The sequence below is a fragment of the Dama dama genome, chromosome 27, assembly GCF_033118175.1.
Source record: "Dama dama isolate Ldn47 chromosome 27, ASM3311817v1, whole genome shotgun sequence".
In the NCBI taxonomy this organism is placed as follows: domain Eukaryota; kingdom Metazoa; phylum Chordata; class Mammalia; order Artiodactyla; family Cervidae; genus Dama; species Dama dama.
Window position 1 is genome coordinate 57,838,270 of NC_083707.1, and position 19,584 is coordinate 57,857,853.

At 47.4% G+C, this 19,584-nt stretch overlaps 1 protein-coding gene and 1 non-coding gene across 2 annotated transcripts in view; both read left to right on the forward strand.

Annotated features, from left to right (window-relative positions):
- The window catches only part of LOC133047629 (O-acyltransferase like protein-like), a 68,677-nt gene that overhangs the window by 10,884 nt on the left and 38,209 nt on the right, over positions 1-19,584 (forward strand). The window contains exons 2-5 of the mRNA XM_061130921.1: positions 6,238-6,373; positions 8,075-8,157; positions 17,285-17,426; positions 18,728-18,951. Of these exons, the coding sequence (XP_060986904.1) occupies positions 6,238-6,373; positions 8,075-8,157; positions 17,285-17,426; positions 18,728-18,951 (585 nt within the window). The remainder of the gene's footprint in view (positions 1-6,237; positions 6,374-8,074; positions 8,158-17,284; positions 17,427-18,727; positions 18,952-19,584) is intronic.
- On the forward strand, positions 13,420-13,512 carry LOC133047859 (small nucleolar RNA SNORD116). Its single transcript, XR_009690867.1, has one exon. It is a non-coding gene; the product is annotated as a small nucleolar RNA SNORD116 (small nucleolar RNA).

Here is a 19,584-nt window from a genome sequence, read left to right on the forward strand (position 1 = left end):
TTTTAAGGTATTGATTTTAACATTTCTGTTCATATTTTATTGTTTATACACTCCATTGGTTAAATAATATGCGATACTCATAATCATCGGTCCCTTGAATTTCCTTCTCCGAGAGTTGCCTGTTCATATCCTTAGCAGATTTTCAATCAGTCACTTTGACTTTTAAAAAATAACCGATTTCTAAGGTTCTTTATATGATCTGAATACAATTCTTTTCTAAATCTATAATTTTATTTATTTATTTTTGGCTGAGCTGGGTGGTCTTTGTTACTGCGAGCTGGCTTTCTCTAGCTTCGGTGCAAGGCCTTCTCTTGCAGGGGCTTCTCTTGTGGGAGAGCCCGGCTCTAAGGCGTGTGGGCTCAGTAGTGACACATGGGCTTAGCTGCTCCTCACCATGTGCAATCTTCTCGAACCAGGGGTTGAACCTGTGTCCCCTGCATTGACATGCGGATTTTTCGCCCACTGGACCACCATGGAGGTCCTGAATACAATTTTTTTTTTCTGAATACAATTCTTTATCCATATTATTAATACAGTAGATACATCCTCTCCCTTGACAGTTACCTTTTAACTTTTGTTCAAGGTGCCTTGGAGGTGTTGTAAGGAGGGGAGGGACATGGTCAGTCTTGTGATTCAGGCAGTTTAGCTTAAAAGATGATCACGGGCTGTAAGTGACCGTGGGTGCCGGCTCTAAGGTTCTGAGTGTGGTCAGGGGTCAGGAGAGTCATACCCACAGGAGGGAAAAGGGAAGAGTCAGTTATACTCATTCCAGCAATAACCCAGAACCATAAAAAAGAGGCCATTGACACCAGACACCCACGGCCAGCACAGCAGGACCTGTCAGGAGAGGAGAGCGGTCACGGGGACGGTCAGGTTGCCTTCGTCAGCTCAGCAGGGACCACCTTCCCAGTTATGGCCAGCAGGTCTTCAAAACAACACACTGCTTTCTTAAAAAGCACTCACGTGAGCAAAATGCAGTTCCTTCAGCCCGATTTCTGCATTAAATCTCAGGAGCCCAGTTATCAGCAGAAACAGAGACAGAAATGCCAGAGGAGCTGTGTAATTTGCCCAACAGTATTTGGGGTTTTCTCCCCACTCGTTCTAAGGAAGATCAGTATCTTTAGTTACAGATGAGAACCGACAACCAAAACAGGGTCTTTTTGTGTATTTTAGAGGGCAAAAAGGTGTAGGTTAAGATTAAAATGAATTTGAACACACAGCTCTAATTCTTTTCCGCTAGTTTGAATACTCAGCTCTGATTCTTGCTAGCAATTAAAAAGAAGTAGATTTGTACTGCAGTCTATACTACTTACCATCTCTGCGCTTCAGATTTCTCACTGTCCTGTCACTTCATGATGTGACTCTGGGCAAGTGACTTGACCTCCCTGTGCCTCAGAAGTTGGCACTGGTACAATGTATGTATATAGTTCTGTGTCATTTTAGCACATGTGTAGATTTGTGTAACTCATACCACAATCAAGACACAGAGCTATTCATCACCACGAGGATCTACCTCTTGTTACCACTGTGTAGACATGTGCAACCCCCTCCCTCCACCATCACTAACTCCCCTCCACCACCATCATAACCCTTAGCAACCTGTTATAATTATGTGTGTTGTGTGTTAAGTCGATTCGGTAGTGTCTGACTCTTTGTGACCCTGTGGGCTGTAGCCCGCCAGGCTCCTGTGTCCATGGGATTCTCCAGGCGAGAATACTGGAGTGGGGTGCCATGCCCTCCTCCAGGGGATCTTCCCCACCCAGGGACTGAACCCACATCTCTTACGTCTCCTGCATTGGCAGGCGGGTTCTTTACCACTAGCACCACCTGGGAAGTGATAGTTCTTCCAGAAAATAAAAAGTGTGAAAGCTGCCCAACTCTCTTTATAAATTTGACTATAACTTTGATTCCAAAACTAGAAAAGAGGGGGAAAAAGTGGTCCAATGATTAGAGAGAAAGAAATAAGGCCATAGAACTATTGAGAAAGTTCAACAAAATCTCCAGGTACCAGAACAAATTACAAACAAAAATCGATAGCATGTTTCCACACAAGCAACAATCAGTTGGAAACTATAATTGAAATGAAAACACCAAGGAAAACAGAGCAAACTATACACTATCTAGGAATGTTTATGTAAACTTTTTTTTTTTTTGGCCGTGCAGCTCGGCCTGTGGGATCTTAGTTCCCCTACCAGGAACTGAACCCATGGCCCCTGCAGTGAAAGCGTGGAGTCTTAACCACTGGACCACCAGGGAAAGTCCCTGTAATCTGTTTTAACGTTATCATGGAAAAATATAAAATTATAAATAAGGACAAAAAAGATGATTTCAGTAAATTGCATGACGTCCAGTGACAGCTTGATACAAGTGATGTCAGTTTCCCCCATATAACCTATAAATCTGAAGCGATTTCAATCCGTATTCTAGTTGGATGTTTTGAAGAACTCAATTTTTTCCTGAAATTTTTTGCAATTTCTAAAAATTTTCTGAATTTTTCTGAACATGAATTTTCTGAAATTTGTATGAACGACTAGCAGTTCACAAACATTAACTGGCTCACCTTTGCAAAGATGACTAAAGGCTTAATACTCAATATACTTCAAATCCGAAATAATAAAAACCATATGGTTCTGGTATTAGAACCGGGACTGGCTTCGTAGACATGAGACCTTTGCAGTCACACAGGGCCCACATTCAAAGGGGCCCCATGCTTTCTTTAATGTGGTTTTCTGTCACCATCTTGAAATGCTTAATTAATTTTTAAACAAGAGGCCCTGTATTTTCATTTTGTATTAGCCCTGCAAATTATGTCATCAGTCTTGGCTAGAACAAAGGCTGTTCAAGACTAGAACAAAAATTACGGTCTCAAAAGCATGGATTTCTGTCAAATAAAGGACATTATAGATTAAAAAAACTCCCAGATAACTGAGGGTATTTTTGATGACACAGGTAGACAAGGACCAATATACAGAATAATTAGGAGATCTTGCAAATCAAGAAAAAGAAAATTCATTAAGAAATGGGCAAAGAATATAAACAGGTGCCGGGGTCCAGCCCCGGCAGGATCCAGGGGAACCCTCAGGATGAACGGCTTCGGCGAGAGAGAGACACGTAGGACCGGCCTTGATAGGGCCAAGTCTGCTAGGGAGAGAGAGAGACAGAGAGAGAGAGAGAAAGAAAGAGACCAGACCAGGAATGTGCAGCAGAGTCTGGCAGTTGCTTTATTTTTCACCGTAGCCTTTATACCCTAAGTTGGTACATTTCTAAGGGGCAGATAAGCATACAGACTTAGGTTAACATTACATCAGCTTGTCCTTCACGAAACCAGGTGTGCTCTGTATATTTTTTGTTTACGAGAGTCTTTTCCCATAGATTTTTTGTACATTATCTTCTGGCCTTGAGGTTAGCAGAAAACAGAAAAGTGGCAGTCTCATGGTACAGCAGGTTGTAACATAATAGAAATACAATCCTGTTAACATAAAGTCAGTCTTTTTGCAGAAATTCTCAGCTAAATTTATCTAAAAAGTTTAACACACAAAGACTCTGTGGCTCTGGAGAGGCAGCCCCTGTTTAGCACTCTTGGTTAAAATTAACAATTATCTTATTGTTTTTACACTAGGGCTAAACTCTTATTTTACTATATCTTTAACTATATTAACAATAGTTTTCACTGCACAACCTCAGCACATTAACATCAATCAAACGTTGATCTAATAACCACTTTTAAAACAATATTTTTTCTATTTTCTAATAGGGCTTCCTCACCCCGCAAAGGGCTCTGTGCCTCTGAGGGCCTTTTTTATGGTTAATCTCTATGTATAATATCTTTTGGCTTTCAGGCCTGTTGACAATTTATGGCTTGCACCTGGTGCAAATTTAAGCAACTTCAAGCAACCTCAAGCAACTTCAGTAGCCGACCCTGTCTTATTTGTGGTTAATCTATTTTCTTTCTATTAGGTGTCATCTCCAAGGGAACTAGATTTTTTTTTTTTTTTTACATTTTTTACAGAACGGAAGTGCAAAGGATTGCAAAAACAGCAGATATGGCACAAAACAGGCTCTTAGTCTAAAAGTTAATTACCTGCAAGAAGTCGCCAGCTAATCTCTATCTAAACTATTTTCTATTAGGCACATTTGTGGCTGTAATATTTGTGGAGCTTTTCTCACCCCGCGAAGGGGCCTATGCTTAATAGTTTCTTTTGTTAGCGTACTATGTTTAGGATGTTTAGAACAATCATGAGCATTTTGTGCAATGAGAGCACACATTTATCAAACAAGCCAGAATGCCAGCTAAAGGGTTTGAACTGAAGCATTGCCTTCATCCCTGGCCCCTTCATAGGGTACCAGCGTCCAGGAGATTTATTAATTAGGGTTTTAAGTTGGTCTTCATTCATTGAAAGAGGAGCAGGAGAGCTCTCGGCAGGCAACACAAGAATCCGCAGCAGGGCAAACAAGAACAGCAGCAGAAAAGGGGGGAGGATATAGGGTAGGGTAGAGGCCGAGGCCAACCTGGAGGGTCCCTTATACTAGACGGCCTTGCCTGTCAGGTATTTCCTCGTGACCTCGTCATGGATGGGGTCCCGGACGGCCTTGCCTGCCCGGTATTTTCTTCATGACCTCGTCACGGGCGGGACCTCCCATAACGGCTCCCGACAAACAGGTACTTTACAGAAGAGAAAACTGAAATGGCTTAGATATTTTGAATAAAAATATCCTGACTTATTTGTAATTCAGTTCAGTTCAGTTGCTCAGTCATGTCCGACTCTGCGACCCTGTGGACTGCACCACGCCAGGCCTCCCTGTCCATCACCAACTCCCAGAGTTTACTCAAAAGCATGTCCATCGAGTCGGTGATGCCATCCAGCCATCTCATCCTCTGTCATCCCCTTCTCCTGCCCCAAATCCCTCCCAGCATCAGGGTCTTTGAGAAACAAAAATCTAAGCAATTGGGTATCATTTTATATCTATCAACCAACCAAACATAGGAAAGCTGGACTCAGCACTCCTGAGGATGTAGTCTGGGGCAGTCACTCTGGAACACAGCCTGGTGGGATTTTACACGGCATTTGTGTACCTTGTGATCTGGCAAGCCCACTCAAAAGGGTATGCGTGCTAAGTCACCTCAGTCGTGTCCGACTCACTGTGACCCCACGGACTGTAGCCCACCAGGCTCCTCTGTCCATGGGGATTCTCCAGGCAAGAGTACTGGAGTGGGTTACCATTCCCTTCTCCAGGGCATCTCCCCCACCCAGGGAGGGAACACGAATCTCTTACGTCTCCTGGTCTCCTGCGTTGGCAAGTGGGTCCTTTTGCTACTCGCAACACCTGGGAAGCCCCCACAGGGTGTAAATCTGAACTAAAGCCTTGTGTAAGTTTATAGGGGGACACGCGTGAGGACTTTGATCCCGTGTTTCTGTGGGTTACAGACCGTCTATGTGTCCACCAATCGGAGAACAGCGAAGTCTAAGATGGTGAAAGGTCAGAAGCGCTGGAGTGGATATGCACAGTAACACCATAAACAGTGCCAGTCTGTGGAAACAGGAGGTCTGAAGCACAAAGTCTTTTACAGAAATTACAAATAGACTTAAGGAAGACAAGAAAACCTAGAAATGAGATGATAGATATCAAACATAAAGGTTGGAGGAATTGGGGGAATGAAGAGAAAGGGAAAGTTGAAGAAAGAGGAAAGTAAATGAATTATTTAAAATGAAGGGGAAAAGGAAATATATGAGCACAAACAAACCAAGTAAGCATTTTATAGGACCAGGGCTAAGAGAGCCATGAACTGTGGGACTTGATCACTGCACTTTTTTGCTCCCAAGATTAAAAATGGAGCAAACAAACAAAAACCTCTCTCTAAAATAAGGTCCTACGAAATTGTATACAAAAATTTTTTTTAAAAGTATTTTCTCTTGGTTGTATAGAGGAGAGAGGTAAGCTATCAATTTTAGTTACATCTTTCTTATTCCCCCAGAGCATCTATTTTATAAAAGAATGCAAACTTCATCTTTCTAGCAACAAATCATGCATGGCAACATACATCGTGGTTCTCTGCCCTGAACAGAGGGGCTACCGACGGAGAACGCAGGCTCGAGAGTATTACCGAAATACATTCTCTCTTCTTTCTTGGATCCTTTAAGTTTTAGAGCTTTAGAAGGGGGAGCTGAGCGCTGATGAATTCATTTGAAAGTGACACAAGGACGCTCACGTTGCCCACTTCTTTTGCTTGAAATGCAGTGTACGACTCGGTCGGGAAGGTGGGCAGCAACGTTCTTGACGGAAACGTGGACAGGCTGGGCTCTTATAGCGAGTGTCTCTCCGCCCGCGCCCCGGCCGGCCGCTTCCGGGGCCGCTACTGCAAGCTTCGCTTCGCGCAGGTGAGCGGGCGTCTGCGCGTGCGCCCTTCCAGGGCCGCGGACACAAGGTGCGTGATGGGAACCTGGTGCGTGCCACTGGGGTGTCTGTGTGTGTCTGTGTGGGTGTCTGTGTGTGTCTGTGTGTGTGTGTCTGAGTGTGTGTGTGGGGTGTGTGCGTGTGGGTGTGTGTCTGTGTGTGTCTGTGTGTGTGTGTGGGTGGGAGTCTGTGTGTGTCTGTGTGTGTGTCTGTGTGTCTGAGTGTGTGTGTGGGGTGTGTGCGTGTGTGTGTGTGTGTCTGTGTCTGTGTGTGTGTGTGGGTGGGAGTCTGTGTGTGTCTGTGTGTGTGTCTGTGTGTCTGAGTGTGTGTGTGGGGTGTGTGCGTGTGGGTGTGGGTGTGTGTCTGTGTGGGTGTCTGTGTGTGCGTGTGGGTGTGTGTCTGTGTGTCTGTGTGTGTGTGTCTGAGTGTGTGTGTGGGGTGTGTGCGTGTGTGTGTGTGTCTGAGTGTGTGTGGGGTGTGTGTGTGTGTGTGCGTGTGCATGTGGGGTGTGTGTGTGGGTGTGTGTGTGTGTCTGTGTGTGGGTGGGTGGTGTGTGTGTGTGTGTGTGGAGTGTATGTGTGTCTGAGCTCAGTCCGTGTCCGACCCTTTCCAACCCCGTGGACTGATTGCTTATCTTCATTCAAAAAAAAAGCTATGAAGGTGTTTTGCAAAAAGTTAAAATTAAATTTTAAACGGTTGGCAGAAACTTTCTTGCACGTCCTGAGTGTGGAGGTATAGTAGATAGTTGTCCTCAGGCCAAACAGGGCTTCACATGTTCCTCCCACCACATTGTAGGGACAAGACCCCTGCATGATCTTTGTGGGGAACCCAAGGTCAAGTCTCAGCTGATGTTCCCAAGCGTTAACTGCTTACTCACCGGCAGTGTTTGGAATACCAAAGGGAAGTGGACTCGCCATTACCCACAGCCCTTTCCTGGAAACAGAGCTCCAAGATATGAATCTGAAGTTGTCCTAGCAAATGCGTTGGTCCTTTTATGATTGCATCACTAAGTAGGGTCACAGGGCTGACTATCTTCAAATCATGTTAATTCTTTTACTTCTGGGGGGAGAAAAAGCTAGAAACAGCACAACCTCTTATTAAATACAAAGATATACTTCATGCATGCCATACAACTCTAAAAGAAAATGCATTACTGTTTGGCAAATGACAATAGTATAAAATAATGACATGAAATCCAAGCTCTCTGATGTTAATGCTGTAAAATGGTCTTACAACGGTTAACCTTTGGAGACATGAAGGATAGCACCCAGCTCCATTGGTCACACTGAGAATTTGACAATGATGACTTGAGGGTTTAATCAGTGAGTACAAAAGCCATATCCTATTTTCAAAGCAGATTAATGGCTTTGGTATCAGAACAAAAGGTCAGACCTATACAATCCTGTAAGTTACATGCTTAGAAGAAGCATCCCAGCAATTTTTATTTATAATTTGATCTTTGCTTTATTGGGACTGGCATTCTAATTATTGGCTTGATGTATTACTACAATCTTAGCTTGATACACGGTGTCCTGCTACGAAGAAATGGCAAGTTGCTAAGTTTGTTGGAAATTGTACGAATTAACTCAATCTCCTGTAATACAGGAGAGAGAGGCACTGGGGCAGACTATCCCACACTGGAGGCTGCTTTTTAAATAATCGGCTGTATTAACCCTTAGAGCCACGATGGAGCTGACTACAGCGTGGGGGTGTGTGTGCCCGATTCTTGCACTGAAGAAGACGTGAGTGCCATGACTCAGATGGGTAAGTGCCAGAGAACACCTGGACAAACTGCTGTCTCAGCAGCAGATTTGAAGACCCCGCCCACCCCCACCCCGCATCTTGGAGCCTCTTGGTCATTCTCTTGGGATTGAACCAGGCTCTCATCCTGATAAATTCAATAAACCAAGACTAATGGAGTTTAGGGACCTTGGGAGTGGCGGTGGAGGATAGGACGGGAGTGGATAAGAAGAAAGACATTAAAGAGACGGTAGGAGCTGAATCTTTATGTATTGATAATAACATTTTAAGCTTAATCTTCCCTCAGCTGCCAGGTTAGGTCTAAAGAAAGGCACTGGGTGGTATCTGGTTTCCACACTGTGCGTGTTCTTTGCTGTAGCCCAAATGCAGAAGTAGGTCAGGATCCAAGGCTGGCAGGCCATTCTGAACTGGGATTGTGTGAGGCCCATGTGTTATGATGGATTAGTGTTAAGAGGCCGGCATCTGGTCCTGGTTGTCACCTCCCAGCTGTGTGGTCATGGGCAAATCACTTCATCTCCCCCAGCTCTAGTCCCTTCCTCTGTGCAGAGAGGGGTGGACCCTGGCGTTGAGTCTGGCCCTGACTCTCTGCAGCCTTATAACCCCTTCTGCCCTCAGCCCGAATGAAAACATTTTAGTCCACATGGAAACCAGCTTGGCTTCCTTGAACTCTTTCAAAATTTTCAAAGGAAAAGCTTTAAAACCTATAATTTTTTTTTACTGCCAGTGTCTTTTGCACTTAATCTGGTTATCTGAATAAGGACTACCATGACACATGGAAAGGAGAACACTGTTTCTCTACACCCAGAAACTTCCAGCACCAAATGTGTGGGCTTCCCCGTCACACTCTGCGGTTGTGATGCTGAGTATCTGATGGTGGTGCTGACCCCACAGATTAAGGGCTCAGTTCCGCAGGACGGTCACCCGCTTCTGATGCCAGTTGTAAGGAGTGGGTCCCGAGGTCCCCCATTACTTCCGCTCAACTTGCCTGCAAATCAGGGGATCCCAGGGCTCTGATTTGTTCCCCACATCCTCTCTGGGGCTTCCCAGGTGGTGCTAGTAATAAAACACCCACCTGCCAGTGCAGAAGACATAAGAAATGCAGGTTCGATCCCTGGGTCGGGAAGATCCCCTGGAGGAGGGCATGGCAACCCTCTCCAGTGTTCTTGCCTGGAGAATCCCATGGACAGAGGGCTACAGTCCTTAGGGTCACAAAGAGTCGGACACGACCAAAGCAGCTTAGCATGCACACTTCCTCTCTGGGGTGGTTCCTCTGATTCATTCCCCCAGTCAAACCCTCCCCACATTTGATCATTTGTTCTAACGGCTCACAGAACTCAGGGGAACACATGACCTATTATCACTGACTTATTGTAAAGCATGGGACCCTGTTCCCCATTAGGAACCAGGCCACACGGCAAGAGGGGAGCAGAGAGTGAGGGGGTGAAGCCTCACCTGCTTCGTCCCATCGCTCCGCACCTGAACCCGTACCCCCCACTCCAAGGAAAAACTATCCTCCAGGAAACCGGTTTCTGGTGACAGAAAGGTTGGGGACCGCTATTATAACGGACAAAACCTCGGAAAGCCAAATGGGAGAGATGCAGAGGGCGAGGTGTGGGGGAAGGGGCATAGAAATGACACACCTCTCAGGATGGCCACCCTCCCAGGCCCTCGGGCAGTTATCAGCCTGGAAGCTCTCTGACCCCCTCTGTTTGTGCGGGGGTCCACCGTGAAGGCATGATGGACTCCATCCCTGGCCGTTGGTGATGACTGGTCCCCAGCTCCACTCTCTCCTCCCTGGAGGGTGGGGACGGGGCTGGAACCCCAACCCCAGCTCATGCTTGGTTTCTGACAACCGGCTCCTCTCCTCCCGCAGTCACTGTAGTAGCCTGAACTCAAGTGTGGTTGAAAGGGGCTGATGATGAATAACAACAGATGCTCTTCCTGCCCACCACTCAGGAAATTCCGCGGGCTTTAGGAGCTCCCTCACAGGAACAGGGGGTGAAGACCGAGTATGTATCTCTTATCATGTTACAATGTCACACACATTATGAAAAGCCTTTTTAAAAAAAATATTTATTCGGCTGTGCCAGTTCTTAGTGGAGGCATGCAGGATCACCGATTCTCGCACCATTTGAGCTCTTAGCTGCAGTACGTGGGATCCGGTTCCCTGGCCAGGGATTGGACCTGAGCCCTCTGCACTGGGAGCTCAGAGTCTTAGTCACTGGAGCCAGGGGAAGTCCCCCCAAAAGGAGTCCTCTTTAAAAAAATTAATTAATCTGTATTTGTGGTTGCACCGAGTCTCCGTTACTTTGCACAGGCTTTCTCCAGCTGTGGCGAGCAGGGGCCGCCCCTTTTCACAGTGCAGCGGCTTCTCTGGTTGTGGAGCTCAGGCTCCAGGCCCGAGGCCTTCTGTAGTTGCAATGCTCAGGCTGACTAGCTGTGATGCACGGGCTTCGCTGCTCCAAGGCGAGTGGAATCTCCCCAGACCAGGGACTGAACCTGCGTCCCCCGCGTTGGCAGGCGGGTTCTTATCCACTGCGCCACCAGGAAGTTCCTAAAGGCCCTCTGTTAAGTGTTGATATTGCAGTCAGCTTTTAAGAATTTTTAACTGTCCTCTGAATTTGTGATTATCCCAACAATTTCAGGTACGTTACCTCTCTATCCAAACCAAATATTTCAGGTGGTATTAAAAAGAAAACCATTGTCCCTGTATGGTTATTTGTGCATTACAGTAGAACCTTGTTGCTTATCCATTGTATTTGTAATAGTTTGCATCTGCTGGGATCGTGTTCTTAGGTTCGTTTTTTATTTGATCATTGCTAGTGTATAGAAATACAAGTGGTTTTTGTGTTTTGGTCCCATGTCCATAACTTTGCTGAATTCATTTATTATTTCTAAAGGGTTTTTAGTGTATTCCTTAAGATTTGTTATGTACAAGGTTATGTTATCTGCAAAGAGAGATACTAAAGTATTATTTACTTAAAAAAAAAAGAAAACTAGTTGTTATATATCAAACTTAAATTTCAATTCTTGTTGGATAAGCTGTAAATATCCTAGAGGCCAAGATAGATTTTCAAAGTTGTTATTATATTAGCATATCTAGTGAATACTCTCTAATGAGTTAATGGTCGTTATTATTCAGAAATTCATCAGTTAGTCTAGTTTTCTGCCTAATGTTAAGCTTTTTAGCCAGAGATGATATAAGAATAGAATGGAAGGTTAGAAATTGTTATCAATATGAAGATGTTTTGATGATTCTCTTTGAAGAACTAGAGAAAGGAAGGGCCCTGCTTAGTGTGAGCACGGCTGACTTGGGTGAATGTATTAGTGGAACTCTCTGCCAGGCTGTTTATCCAGCTTCTGCACAGAGGCAGCAGGTAGAAATGGGAGCATCTGAGCCCAGGGGAAAAGGTCCCCATCTGGAAAGGATTTACCAGGTATTCCTTAAAGCTTTTTGATGGAGTTGCCAATATTTCCGCTACAGACATGGAAGAAACCAGCTCAGCAGTGGCTGGCTGTGCAGACTTTATTCATCTAGAGCAGGAGGGCAGGGAGCCAACCCAACGGAAGACCCTGGCAGACAAACAAGAGGAAATGAGCCTGTAGTACAGCAGAGAAAGGGGAAATATTCTGTGCAGATCAGAACGTATCGTTTTTAGGCAAAAAACTGCATAGTGTGGCCGCCGTTTGTTGATTTTTAGTCGCTGAGTCATGTCGAGCTCTTTGCAACTGCAGCATGCCAGGCTACTCTGTCCTTCACCATGTCCCGGAGTTTGCTCAATTTTCTATTGAGTCAGTGATGCCATCCAACCATCTCTTCTTCTGTTGCCCCTTTCTCCTGCCCTCAATCTTTCCCAGCCTCAATGTCTTTTGCAATGAGTCAGTTCTTCACATCAGGTGGCCAAAGTATTGGAGCTTCAGCATCAGTCCTTCCAATGAATATTCAGCGTTGATTTCCTTTAGGATGGACTGGTTTGACCTCCTTGCTGTCCAAGGGACTCTCAAGATGTTATAAAAATTTTAACCAACAGACTTCATGTGAGTTCCTGAGAATGAAAACATGGAGCACCAGAAAGTGTAGATAAAATCTAGATGTGATCATCACAAGCCTAGATTTAGGCTCACTCCCTAACTGTTCACTTCCGTGTGTTTCAGCACCACTTACTCTGTTCCGTTTCCAAGGGGCACAGGTAGTAAAGTACCACCAGTGGGTGGCTTACAAGGCGTCACCTACCTCTGTCATTATGTACTATTCTTCCCTGGGCACCTCTCTGTGTCCGAATGTCCTTCCTCTTATAAACACCAGAGACACTGGATTTAGAACTTACTCTAACCTAGGAGGCGTGCATGCATGCTGAGTCACTTCAGTACTGTCCAACTCTTTTCGAACCCCATGGACTGTAGCTTGCCAGGCTCCTCTACCCATGGGATTCTTTAGGTAAGAATCCTGGAGTGGGTTGCTCTCCTCCAGGGGATCTTTCTGACCCAGGGATCGAACCTGTGTCTGTCTCCTGCATTGGCAGGTGGGTTCTTTACCACTAGCACCACCTGGGAAGCCCAACCTAGGGTGACCTCATCTTAAGATGATTTCCTCTGCAAAGACTCTGTTTCCGAATAAGGTCATGTTCAGTGTAACCAAACTCAACAGTTCCTGGGGTGGAGGGAGGGATATTAGGGTTTGAACCTTTTTGGAGTGGACACAGTTTAATCCAGAACACTACCTAATACCTAGTTCCTCACTGAGCTTGCTAATCTGCCCATAAGGCAGTTGGTGGTACAGGGCAGGGCATGGGAGGAGAAAGGGGTGCGGCTGAAGCTGGGGGGCTGGGATCCTGCAGAAGCCCCTGTGTACTCTTTAACTCAGGCCCCAGATAGAAGGGGTGGGCTGGTGTCTGGTGGCCTGAGCTGATGACGCCTCCAGTGTAACCAAGCTCAGGCCTTGCTGAGATCTCCCCCAGCATGCACACGCACGCACACACACGCACACTTCCAACACTGTTTGGGTTTTGGGGTTGGGCCCGAGTTATTTAAGTCTTCCCTGGTGGCCCAGACGGTAAAGGATCTGCCCACAATGCAGGAGACTCGGGTTCAATCCCTGGGTCAGGAAGATCCTCTGGAGAAGGGAATGGCAACCCACTCCAGTGGCCTGGAGAATCCCATGGAGAGAGAAGCCTGGCGGGCTAAAGTCCATGCAGTCACAAAGAGTCGGACACGACTGAGTGACTAACACACACAGCGCTATTTAGAGGTCAAAAACTCACCACCGGATCAATGACGACACCCTCTCATGCATTCCTTGGAAAATCTGAACAAAATGAGTGAGAACTCACTACCGACTCCTCATCGAAACTGAGGTCCAGCACGTTGAAAAAAAAAAACAAAAAAAACTCACCACCGAACTGCTGAGTGGTATGGTGATGGAGCAGAGCTGGTCATCGTTAGTAGCAGCCGAGGCCTGGAATGTGTTGGCATTGGGGGTGGGGGCCAGTGGTCACCGTGTGGACGAAGAAGCTATCATCTTGTAGGTCTGACTGCTCAGCAGTGGGGACCTCAGTCTCCCGTGCCCTTCAGACTCTGGACTCTGCTACCCAACGCTTCAGATTTCATCCACAGACAAACTGCTGACCTGTGGTTCGGGGTTCCCCCGGGGCTGCTGAGGTGACATCTGTTGCATCTTCTCTATGATTTAGACACAGGAGGGCTGTCATTTGGGACAGCTGAGGCACATGTTCCAGCCGCCGCTAAGCCTGTGCCTCTTGGGAAGGGAGGAGTCAGAGCTAGCGAAAGGAGGCTTCTAAAAACAATGGGAGGTGAGGCAAACGTAGTCTCAAAGCCCAGAGGAATAGTGTAGCTCATCCTATAGAAGCCCAGGGAGGGCCCTAAGTTAAAGTTAAAAAAAAAAATTCTTTTTCAAGGGTGTAGATAACTGCCTCCAGCATGTGCCGTGCAGTTCAAGGCTGCAGGAAGGTTCTAGCTGCTCTGGTCTCGCAGGGTGCCCACAGGTCAGCACGGGGAGGAGCTGGGCTCTGTGAGTTGAAGAAGTTGGTTTTCTCAGTTCACCCGGGGTCATCAGGCTGAGATCCTAATCCACACCAGCCAGAGGCTCTTGAGTGGTTGATTCAACAACACGAACAAAACCAAAAAACCCCAGTTGATTCTTTTAAAGTTAGAAGAGGGCTTCCCTGGTGGCTTCGTGGTAAAGAATCCACCTGCCAATGCAGGAGACGCAGGACGCAGGTTCGATCTCTGACCCAGGAATATTCCACAAGCCTCAGAACAACTGAGCCCATGCTCCACGACTATCAAGCTTGTGCTCGAGAGCCCGGGAGCTGTGACTCCTGAAGCCTGTGCTCCCTAGAGCCGTGCTCCGTGCTCCCCAGCAAGAGAGCCCAGGATGGCAGCTGGTGAGGGGCCCCTGCTCACCCCACCTGCAGCAGCGAGGACCCAGCGCAGCCAAAAATAAATACTGAAGTTAGAGTAGGACTTCCGAGGGGAATAGCTGTGTCAGCAGGTCAGGACGCTTTTTTTCAGTGTCAGGGTTTATTGGGGAAAAAGAAGTACCACCAGGAAGTCGCTTGGGAGCACCTGGGTTCGGGTGATGAGGAGCCCGCTGCCCTGGCCCCTGGGGACCTCTGACCATGCCCCCCGTGCTTGGCGGGTGCTGAGCACTCACGGGCAGCTCTTGCTTCCCATCTCCACCCCAACAGGTGATGTGGAGACTCACAAGGACTCACACGTTATTAACCTTTAAGTGGCTTGTTTGGACATTCCAGAAACCCTCTGGTCACTCTCTCGGGAACAGTGGATCCGGGAGGTGGAAGGCACATGAGAGTCCATTCTGTTCAACCCACGTGTCCTTGTTACGCACATGAGAGGGACCCTGAGAGGTGAAGGGACTCGCCCAGAGTCACATAGCAAGGTGGCGTGAACCCCACACTTTCGAATGCAAGTCTGGTAGTGTGGAGAGCTGAGGTGGTCTGAGGGGATGAGAAGACCACATCCTTCAAGTTCCCACAGACCTGGGGCAAGTTCTGGCCCTGCCCCTCAGCGGCAAGCATAATCAAGACGACCAGCATTTACTGAGCTCTGACTCAATGCCAGGCACTCTCTAAGAAAGAAAGTGAAGTCACTTGGTCATGTCCGACTCTTTGCGACCCCATGGACTGTAGCCCACCAGGCTCCTCTGTCCATGGGGTTTTCTAGGCAAGAATACTGGAATGGATTGCCATTTCCTTCTCCAGGGACTCTTCCTGACCCAGGGATCGAACCTGGGTCTCCCGCATTGTGGGCAGACGCTTTACCATCTGAGCAAATTTGGGCTACATTTAATCTTCACAACAACCGTGTGAAGTTGGTCCTATTACCTCCATTTCACCAAGAGGGAAACCGAGACCCAGAGAGATTCAGCTAACTCGCCCAAGGTCAGATAGTCAGGGGTGGATGCAGACTCTCACACTGCAGACCCTGTGTTCTTAACCACTACGCTCAAGCTCATTAACTCATTTAAGGGGAATCTTCCTTGTCTGTAAAATAAGGTAAACAATGTCTCCTTCTAGGGATGCGGACAGATTAGAAACAATGACCAAGGCGTGTCTCAGAGCGAGTGGGCACTTAGCGGCAGTGTTTTTCTTCTTATTTATAATACTATTGCTATTTTATTTATTTATATTTGTTTTAAAATGTTTTTATTTAGTTGGCCGCTTTGGGTCTTAGTTGTGGCATGCAGGATGTTCGTTGCATCATGTGAGATGTCTCTTCATGGCGTGGGGGCTTAGTTGCTCTGCATCACGTGGGATCTTAGTTCCCTCACCAGGGACTGAACCTGCGTGCCCTGCAGGGCAAGGCAGATGCTTAACTGTTGGACCACCAGAGAAGTCCTTCGTGTGGCTCTCTTATTGGACCACACTGTGTCCTCCGTCCTTTGCTGCGATTTTGCAAGTCCTCCAGCCTGGTGTTCTCAAACCGCTGTGCTTACTCGCTCAGTCATATCTGACTCTTTGCAACCTACTGGAGTGGGTTGCCATGTCCTCCTCCAGGGGATCCTCCCAACCCGGGGTTCTGAAGGTATGCATTCCAGTTAGTAGCAGGAGCTCCTGGGAGCTTGTTAGAAATGTGAATTCTTACGCAGTGAGGGGAGGCAGGGAGCCCTCTGTTTACTGGGCCCTCCAGGTAATTCTGAGGCACGCTGACATTTGAGGCCTCTGTTCCACGGTGTCACCGGTAATATTTTGACAAACTGTTTCCTGTGGTGACTGATTCGTGCTCACGTACAGTCACTCAGCGTCCAACTCTTTGCGACCCTTTGGACTGTAGCCCGTCAGGCTCCTCTGTCCACGGGATTCTCCAGGCGAGAACACTGGATTGGGTTGCCATTTCCTTCTCCAGGGGCTCTTCCCGAGCCAGGGATCAAGCCTGAGTCGCCTGCACTGCAGGCAGATTCTTTCCCTCTCAGCCATTGGTGATCGATTAGCGTGTCCTCAGCTGGTGCTTCTTAGCTTCAGACTCAGCGCCTTTCCCTAGCTCGTAGCATCCTATTTTTCTCTCTTGTGGGGACCTGCTCACAGAAGGATTCGAGCCAGCACTGGGGTCTCTGTGGACTGTCCTTTCCCCTGTGCCGGGGGCTGGGAAAAGATGCAGAGCCTGGGCAGGCTGAGGATGCAGAGGACCCACGGTCCACCTCCAGCTGGGCTTACAGTACCTAGGTCTCTGAGTTTTGGCAAAGTTTTCAGAAAGTGAAACAAAGTGAAGTCGCTCAGTCGTGTCCAAATCTTTGCGACCCCATGGATCATAGCCTACCAGGCTCCTCCATCCATGGGATTTTCCAGGCAAGAGTACTGGAGTGGGATGCTATTTCCTTCTCCAGGGGATCTTCCGGACCCAGGGATCAAACGTAGGTCTCTTGCATTGCAGGCAGCCGCTTTACCATCTGAGACACCAGGGAATCCAGTATCTTTGAGCTCTAATCTCCCCACCTGTAAATCAGATATATTAAAGCCAGATGCTCTTTCTAATGTCAAGATTTGATTTTGAAGTGATAAATATGAAAGTTCTTGGAAAAGTGTCAAGTTTTTATTGCAAAGTAAAGTATTACTAACTCAATCTTATTTTTTTTTCTCCTTTCTCTTGGTAGATATTTTAAGGTTCAGAAAGGCTTCGTTCTGGGCTCCTCCGCTCCCTCTCTTTGCAATGAACACTTCCTCCTCGTCTGGCCGGGGTGTGGCCCGGTGCGCCACTGGATTGTTCCCCCTGGACACGTTTGCGGCCCTGAGTCTGTGAGTGCAGACCGCCCAGGCCCTGGGCTGCCAAGTGTGTGCTGGGCTGTTTCATCAGCTGCTGCTCACCAGCTGCGCTCGGCTACTTCATTTTCATTCATTGACAGACGTCTGTGCGCTGCTCTCTGCTACCTTAACAAGAAAATCCGAATGTGTTCCAGAGGAGGCCAGCCACACCCAAGTGTGATGGGCTTTGGGGTCACTGAGAAGCGTGTCCTGTCCCCAGTTATTCCTGTTTCCATCATGTGGCCCTGAAGATGAATTTCTTACATATGTGTGTGTATATATATATTTGGCTGTGCTCTGTCTTTGTTGCTGCAAGGGCTTTTCTCTAGTTTTAGCAAGGGGGGGCTACTCTCTGGTTGCAGAGCTCGGGCTTCTTGCAGCCGTGACTCATCTTGGTGCAGAACACACGCTCTGGGGCACTCGGGCCGGTAGTTGCGGCTCCCGGACTCTAGAGCGCAGGCTTGGTAACTGAGGTGCACGGGTCTAGTTGCTCCCCAGCAGGTGGGCCCCTCCCGGGTCAGGGATCGAAGTCGTGTCTCCTGCATTGGTGGGCGGATTCATTAACACCGAGCCACCAGAGAAGCCCCTGAATTTCTTTTATTTGTTTTCTCATTGCTTCTCATCCAGACACCTCTGCAAACTTGCCTGTGAAGTCTTAGTTGCACCTGACATGGTTCCTTAGGACAGACTAGGAGCAGTGGACTTGCTGGCCCAGAGCTAAATCAGATCTTCTGATAAAGAGCTTTCCTGCAAACCTCATTCTGCTGCTCTAGGAAGAGACGCCCATGTCTGTATCATCACCCAGCCACCCACGCTCCCTTTATAAAAACTGGTGCCAATTTGATAGATACATAAATGGACCTAATTTACACTAAAAAGTTGGTAATAAGGGCTTTTCTTTCTCAGTTTCTCTGCTATTCATTCTCTCCATTCCCCTTTCTATGTCTGTGTGAGCTGGGTTCTTATTGATTTTTAAAGTTCATTCTATGGATGAAGGATATGACTCCTTAGTCATATCAGCTGCAAATATATCTTGGTTGCTTTTTGTTTGTTATGGTGTTTTTAATTTTTTTACAATTATCATAAGGAGTTTAGTGAAATCCCATTCATTTTTGACTCTGTAATGTCTTTTGTTATTTTTTCTTAGGAAGCCACTCCTAATCCTTAAAGTGTTACCACTTGCCTATGTTTAGGAGCAGTTGGAGCGGGTTTTCTCCCCTGCGCTCTTTTCTCTGCATCTCAGCGCAGTGCCAGCGTGCTCCAGGCGTGGTCACACCTGTGTCATCTCCCTGCAGGGTCCTCACCTTCCTGGGCCTCACCCTCCCTCTGGCGGGAACCGTCTACGTGGCCGCCACTGGGCGGGGGTCGGACTGCCAGGCACCACCGGTACCCGAGGAGCCTCCGGCCACGTACGGGAGCCTGCCTCTGAGAGCGCCGGTGGGGAGCGGGCCAGGAAGCAGAGTCCAGCCGACGGGCTATCTGCCCGTCTCACCGTCAGGAACCCCGAGCGGAGGAAAAAGTAGGCATTTTAACAAACTCATGAGAGGTGACTTAGATCACCAGAGTGATCACATTTCATCAGCGTGAAATGTCACATTCCTCAATGTTTAGAAATAATCGAGATGGAGAGACCCTTAGGTTCAACATTTTTTTTTCTCTCCTCTTTTACACTCTTTAGGAAGTGAAGTCAGCATAACACTCTGTCTTTGATCTTCCTTGCAGCAGTGGAATCTCTTAGGTGTGCGATGCAGACTCTTGGGTGTGGCATGTGGGATTTAGTTCCCTGACCAGGGATTGAACACAGGCCCCCTGCATTGGGGGTGCTGAGCCTTAGCCACCGGACTGCCCGGGAGGCCCCTGTTCTTCACTATTTAGATGAGAAGGATATGCATGAATATTTGAGGACATCTTCATGAAGTTAATGGCTATGGACTTCAGTCTGGGGGCTCTTCCCCTATGATCTGTTACTAAAAGTAGAAAGAAAGAGTTAGTTGCTCAGTCGTGTCTGACTCTTTGGGACCCCATGGGCTGTAGCCCGCTAGGCTTCTCTGTCCATGGAATTCTCCAGGCAAGAATACTGGAGTGGGTAGCCATTTTCTTCTCCAGGAGATTTTCCCAACCCAAGAATCGAACCTAGGTCTCCTGCATTGTA